This window comes from Tachypleus tridentatus, chromosome 9 (assembly GCF_004210375.1).
Source record: "Tachypleus tridentatus isolate NWPU-2018 chromosome 9, ASM421037v1, whole genome shotgun sequence".
NCBI lineage: Eukaryota > Metazoa > Arthropoda > Merostomata > Xiphosura > Limulidae > Tachypleus > Tachypleus tridentatus.
The window spans coordinates 51,545,534-51,561,519 of NC_134833.1; the positions used below are offsets into that span (position 1 = coordinate 51,545,534).

General features: G+C 31.7%; 1 protein-coding gene across 1 annotated transcript in view; it reads left to right on the top strand.

Annotated features, from left to right (window-relative positions):
- Positions 1 to 6,476: 6,476 nt before the first annotated feature.
- Positions 6,477 to 15,986, top strand: part of LOC143227371 (uncharacterized) — a 29,026-nt gene continuing 19,516 nt past the window's right edge. Inside the window, exons 1-2 of the mRNA XM_076458825.1 lie at positions 6,477 to 6,614; positions 11,127 to 11,247. Of these exons, the coding sequence (XP_076314940.1) occupies positions 11,138 to 11,247 (110 nt within the window). The 5' untranslated portion in view covers positions 6,477 to 6,614; positions 11,127 to 11,137. The remainder of the gene's footprint in view (positions 6,615 to 11,126; positions 11,248 to 15,986) is intronic.

The window sequence follows — 15,986 nt, forward strand, 5'->3', positions numbered from 1 at the left end:
TTAAAGATTTCATGCAGTTTACAATCTGCAGTGAAAGGATTCAGGAACATGTAGTGCAAAACCTGATGCTAAATCTAGATGGTGTAACATTTGGATGAAGAAGATGCTGATGACAGTACTTGTCTGGCTATATAAGGAAATCGGCCAAGAAAATGCATGTTAGTGAGAACCATGAAAACTATTATGGTTAACCAAAATACTAATGACTTAACCTTGATTCAGTTGCCAAACTTACGACAGTCGCTTGATTATAAAATCGGTGACTACAAGTGTTACTTATGTATAATGTAAATCTTGGATGAGTCTCCGATTTATTACATCACCTATTAAAATATTTCAAATAACTGGAAATTTTGATTTAAAAGTTAATTAAATGTTAATGTATTAAATGTATGATATTTCTCAACAAAATTGCACACAATTTTCTTTCTTAACACAAACAAAAAGACATAATTTATAATAACAGTTATTACTAATAATGATTTATATACAATACTTTTACAAACAATACTGAGTCTTACAGCTGGTGTGGAACTGAATCTTTTATCGATATTTACAGAGCTTTGTTGATAACGTGTATACTTCTTTTGACAGCTGGCTAAGCTTGAAGTACCCTTAAGTCTTCACTGGGGACAATATCTGATGTCCTTGTAGAAATAATAACGTCTGAAGTTGAAAGGTTTGTAATGTTTGAAATCAATAAATGTTCCTTTTCAAATTCTGCAGTTTATACTGAGGAGCATAAATCCTGTTATTTACATTTTGCCAATGGTGCTTATCCATCCTAGATTGAATCAGTACTGTAACATTCTAGCCATCGGATTCAAAATTTTCAATTACCACGTCAGAATCGCCTCACTGATTCAATTATTTCAAAAAATTTATGGTTCCCTACAATTACATTATATTAAGTCTTTCTCTCTTCCTAGTCTCCAAAATTATTTAATTCACTGAAAATCTTACAATTCCTCAATCATTTTCTGAAAATTATATGTGCCTTTTAATGTAGAATCCTATAATTTACTTTTAAAAATCTCGCATATGATGATCAGCTTCACAATACTACAACATAATTTTAATTCCATATATTTGTAGAAAAGTGTCTTTTGTCAGTCTTCCAAATATAGTTCATTTTAAATCAGACCTTTCTTGTAATATACTCATTCTGAGTTATCCAACTGTTGTCTTTTTGAAAATAAAAGATATACTTGAAATATTTTATGATTTTAATATCTTCACCTTTCAAAAGTAAAATATAATCTGCATGAACAGCCTTCAAAACAAGTCCTCATATACTGAATATTCTCTAACGACTACTTTCTGTAACAGATGTGCAAATTAAATAAGATGGAGCTTAAGTGAATAAATATACCAATGCTTTTTAATGCTCTAGGTCTGCCCCTTCACTTTTATGACATTTAAGGTTTCATTGTAAATTCCCTAAGTAAAGAACAAGAACTTGTCTTCCATTTCTGACCTTCATAGTATATGTATTAATGGCTAGGTGGGTTAAAGCGTTGACTCGTAATCTGAGGGTCGCGGGTTCGAATTCCTGTCGCACCAAACATGCTCATCCTTTCAGCCATGGGGGCATTATAATGTTATGGTCAATCCCACTATTTGTAGCCCAAGAGTTGAGCCGTCCCCCGCTAGTACAGCGGTAAATCTACGGATTTACAAAGCTAAAATCAGGGGTTCGATTCCCTTTGATGGGCTTAGCAGATATCCTGATGTGGCTTTCCTGTAAGAAAAACACACCCATTCCAAGAGTTGGGTGGTTATGACTAGCTGCCTTCCCTATAGTCTTACACTACTAAATTAGGGACTCAGATTAAGAGTCGAATGCCTTAACTCACCTGGCTATGCCGGGCCATATCTCTCAGCCCCAAATGAAATCTCTCAGCCCCAAAGGTCTTTGTGATAAAACATGGATGTTTTACAGAGTGTGTAATGCTTTTTTAATGCTGTGTTAGTCTTCTGAGGTCTTCAACTTTAATTATCAGTGGTATTTGTAACTTTTCTACCTTCTGAAAGCACTGATAATCTTGAACACAGTAACATGGATGTTTTACAGAGTGTGTTTTTTATTTCCTCTTTCTTTAATGTCAGATTAGCCATATTATCTGCTTAATGTAAATGACTCATCTTTTTTTCTCACGATCAGATCTGTGTCGATCTCGTTGTCATACGTCAAGTACAATACTTGACATTTTAAATGGGTCTATATCCTATGTGTATGCAAATTCAGTAAATTTACTGATGCTACAGGGTAGTTGTTTTCATATATTTTGAGCCATTAAATCATCAATAAAGCTAAATTAAGGTAAATAATCAACCACTTCAAAAACCACCAACAAATATTATGAATAACTAGTGCAGAACGAACCAGTCCAGAGACAGTGACAAAGATAGGCCTAATATTCTCAACTTCACTTTCTTCCAAAAACAGTTTTGTCGTGTCCATTTCATTGTTCCACACGCTTTTGTAAAGAAAAACAATTAAATAGCTTCTCTCTTTTCAATTAGAAAACAAAAAACAACAACACGCTATAAAAAACATCTTACAAAATCCAAGATTAACAGTGCTCCCAATAGCTACAAAAGTTACTAAAAGGTTTCGAAAAGCTATATGTTAAAAAGCTTTTAAAACTTGAAAAAATTTAATTTTGTTTTAGATAGGCAAAATAAAATAGAATACTCGGAAAAAACCAACTTTGCGCCCACTGTCCCAATCTACTATCTAGCGAAAACACAGCCAAGGGAACTGGCTTGGAGAAATCAGAGGGAAACGTGGATATCACAGCATATTCAGAGATTCAAGATCTAAGATGCAGTTGCCCCCGACTTTTATTTGATTCATAAGGAGACAGGAAATATTTTGATTTATCAATGTTTTATCTCTTGATGGTTAAGGGCGCTCAACTCGCAACCTGAGAGTCGTGGGTTCGAATCCCCGTCACATCAAACATGCTCGCCATTTCAGTCGAGTGAGCTTTATAATGTTATGATCAATCCTACTGTTCGTTGGTAAAGGAGTAGCCCAAGAGTTAGCGGTGATTTTTGATGACTAACTGCACTCTAATCTTACACTCCTTAATTACGGACGGCTAGTACAGATAGCCTTCGTGTAGCTATGCGTGAAATTCAAGCACAAACAAACAAAATGTTTCGTTTCCCTTTTAAAAATGTCAGTTAACTGCCAGTCAGCGTTTCTGCATCTTGCATGCTTTCAAAACTGGAAATTTAGAGTATTACTTCAGTTAATCTTGGTATACATCCTGTATCAAAGCAACTAGATCGAACTCGGTCTCTAATAGTGGCCAACACTGAAGTTCAACCACAACGTAGGTATAATGTGCCCTCTGAGATTGATGACTTTGCTGAAAAATAAAGAAACAAAGATAATTTATCAAAACAAAGTTAACAGTTTTCTCGACCACATTGCATGAGACATGCACATATTCAGAACAAATAATAAAATCACAATAAATATTATAACAGTAGAATAAGATAGAAACATATGGTGTATTCATATACTACGCTTTTCAGCCTTTCATAGGTCAGGTTTGTCCCGAGATGGCAATTAACTTTAATTTTACATCCAATAAACTTTTAAGACGTGCTGGTCAGAAACTATCTTTTGGGGATTCCATGAGCACATCGCACAAACATCACAACCCTGGAACAAAGAAAAATACAATAGTGTGAACTACCCTTAAATAATGAATACAAAACGAGACTTTAATCTCTTGAAATATATTACGTAATAAGAAATAAATAAGCCATTTAATCTTATGTTCAAGAATGAGGGCCAAAAGCTGCACGCCTCGATCTTTTACAAAGAAGTGTTATTCAGTATGGTATTATGTATTTGATATAAGAATTATCAACTGTTCATTTTACCCTATATTGTCGATTCTGTGACAGTCCACGATAAAGACGAGTAAATATATACAATATACAGGAATACTGAAGGAAACTGTAAAAATGTACTTTGAAGATTTTAGGGCTACGTAACCTATGACAGACAAAAGTATTTTTATTGTTCACATGAACATCATCTTACATTCGACGTGTCAGAGTTTGAGTCAGACTGACGTTGATTATTCACAAATATATCTTGAGTACAAATTCTTTTTGTGTACTACACTCTTGCAAATGTTACTAAAAGATTGTCACTTTTCATATAGATACACAAGGTCAATTTGGAATAATAATCAACATTCCTTCATTAATATGGGGAATGGGTTGGTTATTTATTATCACGGAACAATAAATAACTTAAAAATAGACCCTTCAACACAAAATCATGTACAAACCCAATAGCATAAGACTTTTAATCATAGAAATTAAATGTTAAATCTTTAAGATAAAAACATAAGATATATAAAAACAGCTATTCAACGATGATAAAAGACATTACAATGACGTTCAACGTGGAATTGGTCAAATCAGAATATTATTTTACATCATATATTGTAATAACCCTTCCATACAAATGTACTTAATAAACAGTATGTTATTAAGTAAGGATGATGCAAACGTTACTCCTACTATTTTATTTGCATTCTTTTTGTTTTACTTCCTTTTTTGAAAAGTTTTTCTTCTCTTGCTTGCTTGTTGTTTTTTTATTGCAGCGTTTCAATAGATAAAAGAAGACTGTATTTATAACCAACTTCTAAATACAGTGAGATCCCAATTGTAATATCTATTGTTTGTCTATTATTGGCTGGTAATTCATATTTCACCCTGTACTTAAGTTTTATAAAGAAATATCGAATTTCTCCAAAAAAGCTAACTTCAAATAACAATAATAATGTAATTTATAAAAACATATATTCCATTTCAAATTATGTCACTTTAGTAAAATTCGTTGACACTGTTGTATTTTTTAGTTATCATGTAACAAAAAAGAAACAAAAGAAAGAAGAACAGGAAATTCAAACTTTTTGCTGTGATATTTAAATACATTCACAGAACTTGCGACTCAGTCATTACACATATTTTTAAAAAAGGAAACTGTATAGTATTGTAGAGTTCTGATGACCTATTGAGGAGATATTTAAATACCGTTTTGTGAAACAGTCCAACTTATCCCTACATAGGGAGTTCTACCGTCTGCCTGATAATACACAAAAAGAAAACACTTTAATACTCATAATTCAATACGTCAAATTAAAAAGTGAAACAATATACAAAATCAAAATATACAGCGAACCTTTCACACACACACACACACATACATAACACATTAAATGGTAAAGTCACACATTTACAACATCTGTATATATATTTCCAGTTTACTTACATCAGACTGCTATTTTCACTGGATCACTGAATTGACTGTTGACGATAAAGTTTTATTACTTTCTGTGATGTTCCGGACCAAACTCACAAATTCAAGGTTTTTAACTTCAAAGAAATCTTCCATTTATCCAAAGTGACATGCGATAGCCACGGAATTAATAATTTTCATTGCAACATAGTTGGGGCTGTGACTTGGCCAGGTGGTTAAGGCACTCGTCTCGTAATCCGAGAGTTGCGGGTTCGAATCCCCGTCACATCAAACATGCTCACCCTTTCAGCCATGTGGGCGTTATAATGTGACTGTCAATCTCACTATTCGTTGGTGAAAGAGTTGTCTAAGAGTGGTGGTGGGTGGTGATGACTAGCTGTCCTTTCTCTTGTCTTACACTGCTAAATTAGGAGCAGATAGCCCTCGTGTAGCTTTGCGCAAAATTCAGAACAAAAACAAAGACTTCTAGATATCACCTGAACAATCTCTGAAGGACAGACATTGCTTTCGATATTCGTAAATATCACCGCATTAAGTAATAGTCTTCCTTGGCTGTAACAGGCATTACTTGCTTCGAAAACAACAAAGACAGAAAGGTAACTTGAAACAAGATCAACTTAAGGTTGTACTTTCTCTATCATGTTTTATATGAAATCTTCACATATTCAGAACAAAGGGTGAATTCAGAATAAATATTATTCTGCAATAAAAAAACAGAAACACATTGTATGTTCCTGTACCACATTTTTTGTATCGATAGATATTAACTATTTTATATATACACATATCATTCACATGGTTGTAATGCATTTTTGTTGTTTTTTTGTAGAAATTACCTTAGCGAATTACTATTATTTTTACGAAAGGTTTTATACATATTTGATAATAAATAGAGAACAAGCAGGAATATATTAAATTTTATATAGCTCCTTTTCATCTCAAGTAAAAACATTTTATCAGAAATTTTATAGGGTGTAACAAATATGCTTGAGTTATATAAATTAAATAATGACAATAATTGAATAACAAATTTAATTCTTTAGTTCAAGTTTAATTTTGAATATAGTGCTTATAATAGTGAATTATTTTGTTGTTATTTTAAAATTAATTTGAAAATTTATCTTTTAATATTAATGCCTCATGTGTTACCTTATATATATTTCTTAAACAGAAGCGTAACCTGGTTTATAAAGTATATAGATATTGAAATATACTTTAAAGGTTAAATTTGCTTAAGTAGATTTTGTTCGTCATACATACGTGTTGGCGGGTAATCTAAATGGTGTTCAATCTTTTCTCCAGCGGATAGTTAATGCTGGTACGTTTGCTGTCAGTATATTCTCATTTTATGAATAATTACTAACCGGTTTATTGTAAACATTAATACTAATTGATTTTAATTTCAATGTCAAACTTTGAATTAAAACGAAAAATCTTAGATACTTCGAGTGTAAGACGAGCAACTGAAGTCTAATACACTTCAAATTGACATTTGAAACTTAAACTTCGAAGTGCCATATAGTTTGTAAATTTTAAAATTTAATTATGATCAAAGTGAAATATATAAACAACTTGAAAACTAAGTTTATAAAGTAAGACTACCGAAGCTACTGTCATATGAACACTTGTAGTTATGTTGTAATAAATAATTTGTGCTACGTGGTTGATTTTACATAGAATTGATTGATGCTGTTCACACTTTTGTTTTTAGTAATATAATTTTGTGTCTTAGTGAGGAACCATTTCCTACAGCATTTCTGTCTTATCCATAATTATACTCAATGGCAATAGAAATTGCCTCAAAAATGATTTGGAAACTTTATTTGTGTACTTCACCTTATAAACCAGTTTCGAAATGATTTTTAGAAAAAAAAGTGAAACAGGTACTTAGAATTGTGTTTTCCCATTAAGACGACACACTAATAAAACACTAGGCTAGAGTCTTAGTGTTTCATGTTTCACTTTCTGAGCAAGAAAAAATAATATAAGAAAAGACAAGGTGGCAGAATACCATTTTGTTCAGTCAGTGTTACCTTGCAAAGAAATCAACCTAATCTAAGTTTTATTATTTTAACCTTATATATTCCTTTTTTTACATTGTTTTCATTTGTATTTATTTTTCAACCAAAGTATAACTTCTCACATTCTTAAACTTAAGATTTTAAGACTTCATACTTCCAACGTGTCATATTATCTGGTAAACAATTTTACCAGTTAATAACTTAATGAAAGTGTTAAATCTGGACTATCATAGTTATACACATTTTTTTTACAAAGTAGGAAATGAACTTCTAAATATAATTTCATCAGTTCAACAAACCTCTTAAGAACAGTTTGTTAAAGCCACTAAAGGTTTTAAATACATTAGATCATCTAGTTCTTATACATTCTAGAGAAAATAAACAAATCTTTGAGGACTTTTTTTTTTTTTTCAGAGGTTTAACATTTAAAAGAGGGCTGAAAGATTAGTGGAACTTGCAAATTCATTAATTATCAGGATCATTAATCAACTATGTTTAACTGTTTAATTATTCACACATGAGATTTGAATAGTTGGAATAAATGATTGTAGGAATAAATAAAAACACTAATTTTGATTAGTTTATTACTTTCATGGTGATAATGGATTTAATCATAACACTAATTAATCTCTTATTTATGATACTACTTGATTGATGTAATCTATATTCTTATGTAATTGATCATTCTGTTACCAAGTTCTAGTAATAACTAAGCTTTCTTCTTAAACCAGATCTCTTTTGACAGTAATAAAGGTAAAATAATTATAAGATGATTTTATGGATACACTGATTATGAGTCCAAATAGGTAATTATCTTTCTAAATAAATTGAGTGTTAAGCCTATCCTTCAACATTGTGTATAGTTTTGGCTTCTTTATGTGAGAAAGGATAATGGCTCGGAAAGAATCCAGAGCAGGGCTAATAAGATGATTGTATAAATGTCTTGGGTTAAGTTTTTGACTTGTTTTTCCTGGAGAGAAGAAGGATAGCAAGTGATTTTATTGAAGCTTCCAAGGTCATTCAGAGGATTAATAGAATGGATGCTTCTTATTTTATTATAGTATATTCTAAATACAAGAATACAAAAAAATTAATATTTGAAATAAAGGGTAATCTAGACTTGAATTAAGTCACTTTTATATTTCTGACAGTGATTTTTTTTTAATATAAGCTTAAACACTAAATATTTCTTTTTGTAACAAACTAAGCTTTTCAAGGTTTCTCTTGATTTAAACTATCTTGTTCTTGGTCTATGTTTGTTTCAATATCTTACTAAATTTTTATTTACCAGTGATTTTCATACTCTTAAACTACATTTATTATTTGTTGATAATCTTTCTGTTTAACTTTATAGGATGTTTTCCAATTTGAATGAAGTTTCAACATTGAAAAAAAGTGTCTTAAAGTGAAACATTCTGTAAAGATTAAGATACAAGTTTTCTATTAGGCTACGTGTGGAAGGGGTTATGGGTTTTATCTCTTAACAAAACCAATTGGACTACTGTTATAATCTCAGTTTTGTTACTTCATTCATACTCATGATTAACTTATATAATTGATACAAGTGTGAAAGATACTAGATATAATTTTTATGCTGAGCTTAAGCCTGTTGTATTCTGGGTTAACACTGAAACCAGTGTGTAAGAAAGATGTTCTGTGATTTTATAAACAGATGTATAAAGTATTTCACTTTAAAACAAAGAAAACAAAATGAAAAAACGATACCACATGATGTTACTGAAGTCTGGTAAAAATGGTTGACATTTTTGTATATACAACAATTTACAAAATACAGTTGTAACTTGATGTTGTGGGTATACCTGTCGAAGAAAGAAGATATTGGTGTTTATAACTGAATGGTTTTCTGATGTATAAAACTGTAGATCCTATAGTGCTAGGAATTCTTATAAAAATTATGTCACCGATACAGGAGATCAGTTGTATTATTTGAAATGAGATGAACCAGGGCACTTTAACTATTTATGGTTATGTCCAGTTTATAAAACATAGTGAACAAGAAAGTATGTAGACTTGATGCATAGCCCATAGTGACAAATATATGTATCAGTGACTGCTTGAAGATAAGAGTTAGAGCAATTGACAGTTGGGCATCTTTTATTTCTGAGAATCTCAAAAAATGTTTAAAATTACCTAAATATGTTATTTTTTTTCAGCTATAAAGGGATTACAACAATAATATTCTCATATTAAGATTTTGTTTTGTTTTTGGACTGTTTGAATATTTTTTTCTGTGTATTTAGCCAAACAAAATATAACCACAAATAGTACTAACATAAACAGCTGTTTATTATAATGTATTCATACAGTTCTGCATCCTCTTTTATCTTATAATTATTATAAGCAGAAATGTTCTATTACTCATACAACATTATTATTAATAACAGATTAAGACTTGGTATAAATGCTTTAACATTTTACAGTAGATTCATTGTTATTTTACATGCTTGATGAATTGAATGTCCACATAACAATGTAGTAGTATTCACAATAAAATAAACAAAACAATAAAATCTACTTAGGTTTTTGTTTTGAACCTTTTGTATGGTTTTCAGAATTTCTTAATGGTAATGTTACACCTTGTAGGGTAATTGAATTTATAGTTAGTCAATTTGTTTTGTAAGTTATTGGGGAATATAACCTTTTGTCTTGTAATAAATTAGAAGTAAGAAAATATTAACATAAATATTTAATAATAAAGTTAATGCTGCTTATGAAAGTGTAAAAATGAGTCAACCATGTAATTGCATATTTAACTAACCTAGTACATAGATGACAGTTAATTTAGATATAGCTGTTGTCATATATGTACTAGGTCAGTTAAATGTGCAATTACATGTATTTATAATTGCTTTTAGAAATTAACTGTGTCTGCGATTCAAGATTGTAGGCCAATGAAGTATAGCATGTAGTTCACATAGATATTTCTGTTCAAATTCAGTTATAATACTAAAGTGAATGTCCTTAAAGTTACTTTAAACCTTTACAGTAATGAACTTACACTTTCAAATAATAAAACTTGTTGATGTTATTGTACATTTCCAAAGCTTAACTTCAAAGTTAAAAGTATTATTTTCCTCAAAATTTCCTTTTTTTTTTTCAGAGAATTTAGATAATTTACGATTGATGTTGTCTTTATTTTATTAATAGGCCCCATATATATATATATATATACACACACACATATAAACTATTACTTTCTCTTGCTAAGCTGTTTTTCAGTGTACTTGTTCTTACTTTCTCCTATGCAACAAAAAGCTAATCTTTAAATGGGATGCAAGCTGGAGTATCTGTCCATTGAATGGGTGAAATAAAACTTGTTTGTAAGAAAGGATAGGAATTATTTTATATTTATATTTTTCTTAAATTAATAAATATTAAGTTTCTTAAAAATACATAAGGATATCTGTACTGGAAAGAAAGACATACTGTTTTCAAAAATTCTGGCAGTAGTGGTTCCATAGTTTTATTCTAATACAAGTGATAGACAACAGTGATAGTTTTTCTTAAAATTAGATATGAAAGTAGATGGAGGGAGGGGTCCATATCCCCCATTAACTTGACTTTCCTAATGTTATCCTGTATTACTGTGACAAATTTGCTTATTGATCAAGAAATGTGAAGAAGTATATTGAACACACACACACACACACACATTTATTTATTTGGATGAACCTTTCTTTTTGTAAACTTTGTAACTTATTGTTAGTGTAGGTATTTGTGTTATACTGTTTGTTTGGTAATATTCTATAGTTTATCCTAAAGTTTTCTTTTTATTGCTGTTATTTTAGGTCTAAGAATCATGCTTGATCTCGCTGAACTTCTTCACAAATGGGCAGTGGAAGAAATGGGTTTTCGGCTGATGGGACAACATGCTGGTAGTAGAATGCCCGATCCAAGTGATCTTCAAGAGTATGTGTCACAAAATATTAGTTTTTGTGTAGTTTTAGTACTTTTATACCAACTTTACATAAAATCTTTTACATTTAGTAGCCAACATAAACAACTAGGTAATAAAATCTTACATAATAATTTTATAAAATTTATTTTACTCAGGGTGAATACCTTGTGTCTTGCATTTATTTTTCTAGAATTCATATCCAGAACTTCTTAGTACTTTAAAGCATTATATTGATGAGTAAACTGTATTCAAGAAATGTTATCTGCATATTAAATCATTGATCTCTGAACGCTCATCTTCTTTTCGAACCATATAAAAGTAGGGCTACATACAAGTAGAGTGCCACCTTAGAAAGTAGAAAATATGAGTATTTATTGTAGAAGAGAAAATAAATTTGTTTCAATGTGATTTCAACAAGTTTTTTTTGTCTTTACTAACTTTAAAATGTCTTTTACAGACTGAATTGTATGAGATTTTAATAAACCAGTTTTGAAGTACTTGCTTGAATTTGTTATTGTTTGATAAATAGTTCAAACCAACAAATTTATAGGTTATGCATGCCATAAGCCTTTTATCTCCCCTCAGTTTGAATTGATTGTTTCCAACGTGCCTCTTACGCAAATCATTAGGCAACAACCCTCAACCAAAAAGTGATGTACTTTTTTGATGTTTGTGACTCCCTCTATTCAACTCTACTGAATTATCACTTTTTGTTTGACAGTACTCATGTTAATGTTTAGTTTATACTTTCTTCAAATGCATTAATATTTTTCCATATCTAATACTTTTAATTGTTTTAATATTTAAAAACCTTTTCATGTGTATTAATTTCTCAGAACAAATTTACTCTTTATTACAAGATAGTGATAATTCTAATTTGTTGAGTTGTTCCGAAGTGGAATTATTTTATAGTTTTACACACTACTTATTACATTCTTACAAAACCTTTTATTGTTTTCTTCCAATGCAGTTGTAGTTGGTCATTTATTTTGGATTACAAATTTTCTGTTACTGTTGCAGAAGTTATGTTGCATTAGCACATTTACATAGGCTTCAGGTTAGGGTACTCTGCAGGAAGATTTTTCAACTTTGTTGGAAGATTGATTGTACTAGGAACTGACTTTCTTTGGGCCTCATCTGGGTTTTGGGAATCTATACACTTGTGAAACAGTCTGTTGACTTTGGAAAGATAAGAGGTTATACTGGTGTGGTTTTTGTGTACTTTTATTGTTAATATTATTACCTGTTTGTTACTTGGGTTTCATAAAATAAGTTTCAATAAACTGGTTAATACTCAGTCAACTTTAGGTTAACCATTAGCCTGTTGTTTTTTTTCTGCTGTAACATTTTCTTGGACTTGCCATGGTTTTTCTTATTTTAGAATTACCTGTAACTGGACTATCAATCATTAATTTCACTGTATTGTGTTTCTGCCATACATCATGTCTCATGCAATAGGTTATTGTTCCCACACACTATTCAATTAGTTAACTCTTTTGTTTTTAGTCTTGACTATTGTCAAGTTCAGATTTATATTTTTCTTCATCATTGTGTTAGTCTTCCTCTCCCAAATTTTAAATGTTCCTGCTGTTCAGTTCTTTCTTATTGATCTTTCATGGATGGCACTGCTTCAATTTTTTTGGCTGTTTCAGTTCTGTTTCTTTTGTTCTGGATCATTCTATTATCCTAATCTGTAGTGTCTTATGTGTTATATTTATTTTTACTTTTTCATTTCTTACTATCTTCTATGCTTTTTCTCAGTGGGTCCGGATGTCTTTCTTGGTCCAGTAGATATTGTGGATTACTTTATTGGTATTTATTTCAGTTTCCATATTTCCTTCCCTTAATTCACTTTTTTGTCTGTGATTTTTTCTTTTTCCCTTCTACCCTGACCTGTTGAATTGAGATTGTGATTTGATTGGCCTTTTTTTTTTTTCCTTCTATCCTTCTTCCTATATTCACTTCCTGGTGTCTTCACTCTTATCATGCACTTTCCCTTTTCCCTTCATGTCTATCCTGCTGTCAGTCAGAGGTACTTTAATCTATTGAGTACTGGGACTAAATCTCGCTTGTTCATCTCCCATTCTCTGTTGTGAATAACTCTTTCTTGTTGAGGTGCTGTCATTCATCTTTTGATATCCTTCACTCTTTCATGAGACTTTGACTGGGAAAGTTACTTTTTCTTAAATTTACCTTATCTTTTTCAGGAGCATGTCCTTTTTCTTACTGGATCCTGCTCTGTAACAAGTGATGCTTAACTAGGTATCCTTTAAATACTCAATTCCACACAATTAAACCATGTTGATTTGCATATTATAATTTCACGGTGAACACAACATGCATTGTAGAGATGGGATGTTCCACAAGATCTCTTGTAGGTTTATCTTTGCAATAGAATTGCTGCATAAATTTACCTGTCTCAGATTGCACTTATCCATGGACTACATGGATAAAGTAGAAGGGGATAGCTGCCCTTCTCTGCCATGCCTTGTAGTCTCGGGTGTTGTACTCTTCCCCTTCTAGTGGAGTTAGAGAGTCCTTATCACTTTTCAGTTCTAAGCTGTTGGGGTGGTGGACTGTGGAGACATCTTCCTGAATAAGATAATGAAATACAAATAAAATATAGAAATGATTGTAAAACCATTCACTTCAGCAGGGGAGTTGTGTATATCCTTTCCTTAATTATTCTCCATCAGTGTTGTGGGTCATGTTGGAGGTACTTGGGATTGTTATGGTTCTTTCCCTTCCACTAGCAGTTAATGTATCTTATTCCAAGGATGTAAATGTACTTCAGTAGGTTCTGTCCAGTTTCACTTTTGATGGAGTTAATTTATATTATGTAGACATCTTTTTATACCAGATGTTGGGTTCTCAAATTGATATATCACTTTATACTATTAACGTGTGCTTGGTTTAGGAGTCAGAAATATGTGTGTGTGATGAGATTCACTTTGGTCTTTTGAATTTGAGGTGAAGATGGTATGATTCTCTTTCCTACCTCCACCAGGCAGATGGCTGGGTTTTGGATTGTAATCAACTTACCAACAGTATGATCCTCATCCTTCACCCACATGGATGTTGATTCCTGGCAGCATGGATTTTGATGTACATGGCTTGCTATGTACTGTTTCTCATCTGCTAGCCACTCTATACCTAGGGGCATATCTATTTCTTTTACCAGTTTTTGTATTTTATGAGACTGAGGTTCAGATTACTCTCCAGCCGTAGTTCTCTCCCATTTGGATATACTCCTCTCATTTATCACCCATATGTGTAAAATCCTTCAACAATGAGTAAAGAGGATACCTGGATCAGAAGTTGTGTGGTTCCCCATATCTGATCTGAGAAACTGATTATCACCTTGTGAGGAATGTCCTTCAGAAGATTTTGAAGGATGTTTCTTTTTCTTACTTCCTCACACTGGTCCCTTCACTTATTCAACATGGGATTCTGGCTATTTATGTGAGTAGAAGTAATGTATCATACTAGAAGTTATAATATTCCTATATTGAAAATATATTTCTGATAGTTACTTACCTTTGACATTTCCCACCCTTCTGCTCCACTGAAAACCAGTGGTTCCATTTTTTACTTAAACTCGTTTATAGTTCAGAAAATTGAATAGAGGTAGTCACGTGTTAAGAGAGTGTCATGCTCTTTTTGGTGGAGGGTTGTCACATAATGATATGCATGAGAGATGCAATGAAATCAGTCAGTTCAATAAAAGGCTTGTGGTATGCATAAAAAATGTTTTGCATATAGAGGACAGAACTGAAACATAACTATTTATGTGAGGATGTAAGTACCTATTGGAAATACACACATATGATCACACATACATAGAAGCTATGGATCTTAGCTGGCAACCTCTAGTTAGTGGTTTGTAAAGAGATACTTATTAGTTTCATTATATTGGTAATTTCAGTGTAATTTTCATCAAACCAATCTTGGTGTTATAATGACTAGCTTTTCCAAATAATGATTTCAGAATTATGAACTGAATATTTGGTGCTTTCCCAGGTGTCATTTATGGAGCTACTTTCAGGAGATTTCAAGAGAAAGGTATTGAGTGACTCTTGAATTTTTTTATATATATATGGTCCTTTATGGCAGTAATGTTGATTCTTTCTAGGCATGTTTTGAGATTTTTCTGCATCTTTGTAGTAAGGATATGTTCCTTGTTGCACACACCAGATAGTGGTGGGTCCAACATTTATCAGTTCCTGTCATAGTTTTTCAGGCCTTGCATATATATTTTTTGCTCTGATGATGATGATATAATCCATGGGGTGCCAATGTTCAGACCTGGAATGTTTTCTTGTTCTTTAGAATTTAGTTTTTCTGCCAGAAAATTGTGTTCTGAACAGTTGGTTAGTAGCAGAATTCCATTCGAATTCATGTTTCATAGTCCCTGTCCTCTGATCATGCCTATCCAATCCTGATATTGAAGTCTCCAAGAAGGATCAGCTTGTCATCCTTGGGAATCAAAGTGAGGATAACTTCCACATTATTGTAAAAGGATTATTTTACTTTATCTTCAGAGTCGAAGGTTGGTATCCTGAAAACAGGAGGTAAACACAAGCACAAATCCTGTGTTATACAAAACTTGTGTATCATAACAGTGAAGATTTTTTTTGAGACTTGTTTTTATAACATGCCTGTCCTGGAGTGAGGCTGTTATTCATTTCAAGGGATGTTAGATGGACTAGTACATGTTAGAATGAGTTTGGTATATATATCTCCTTTGAAT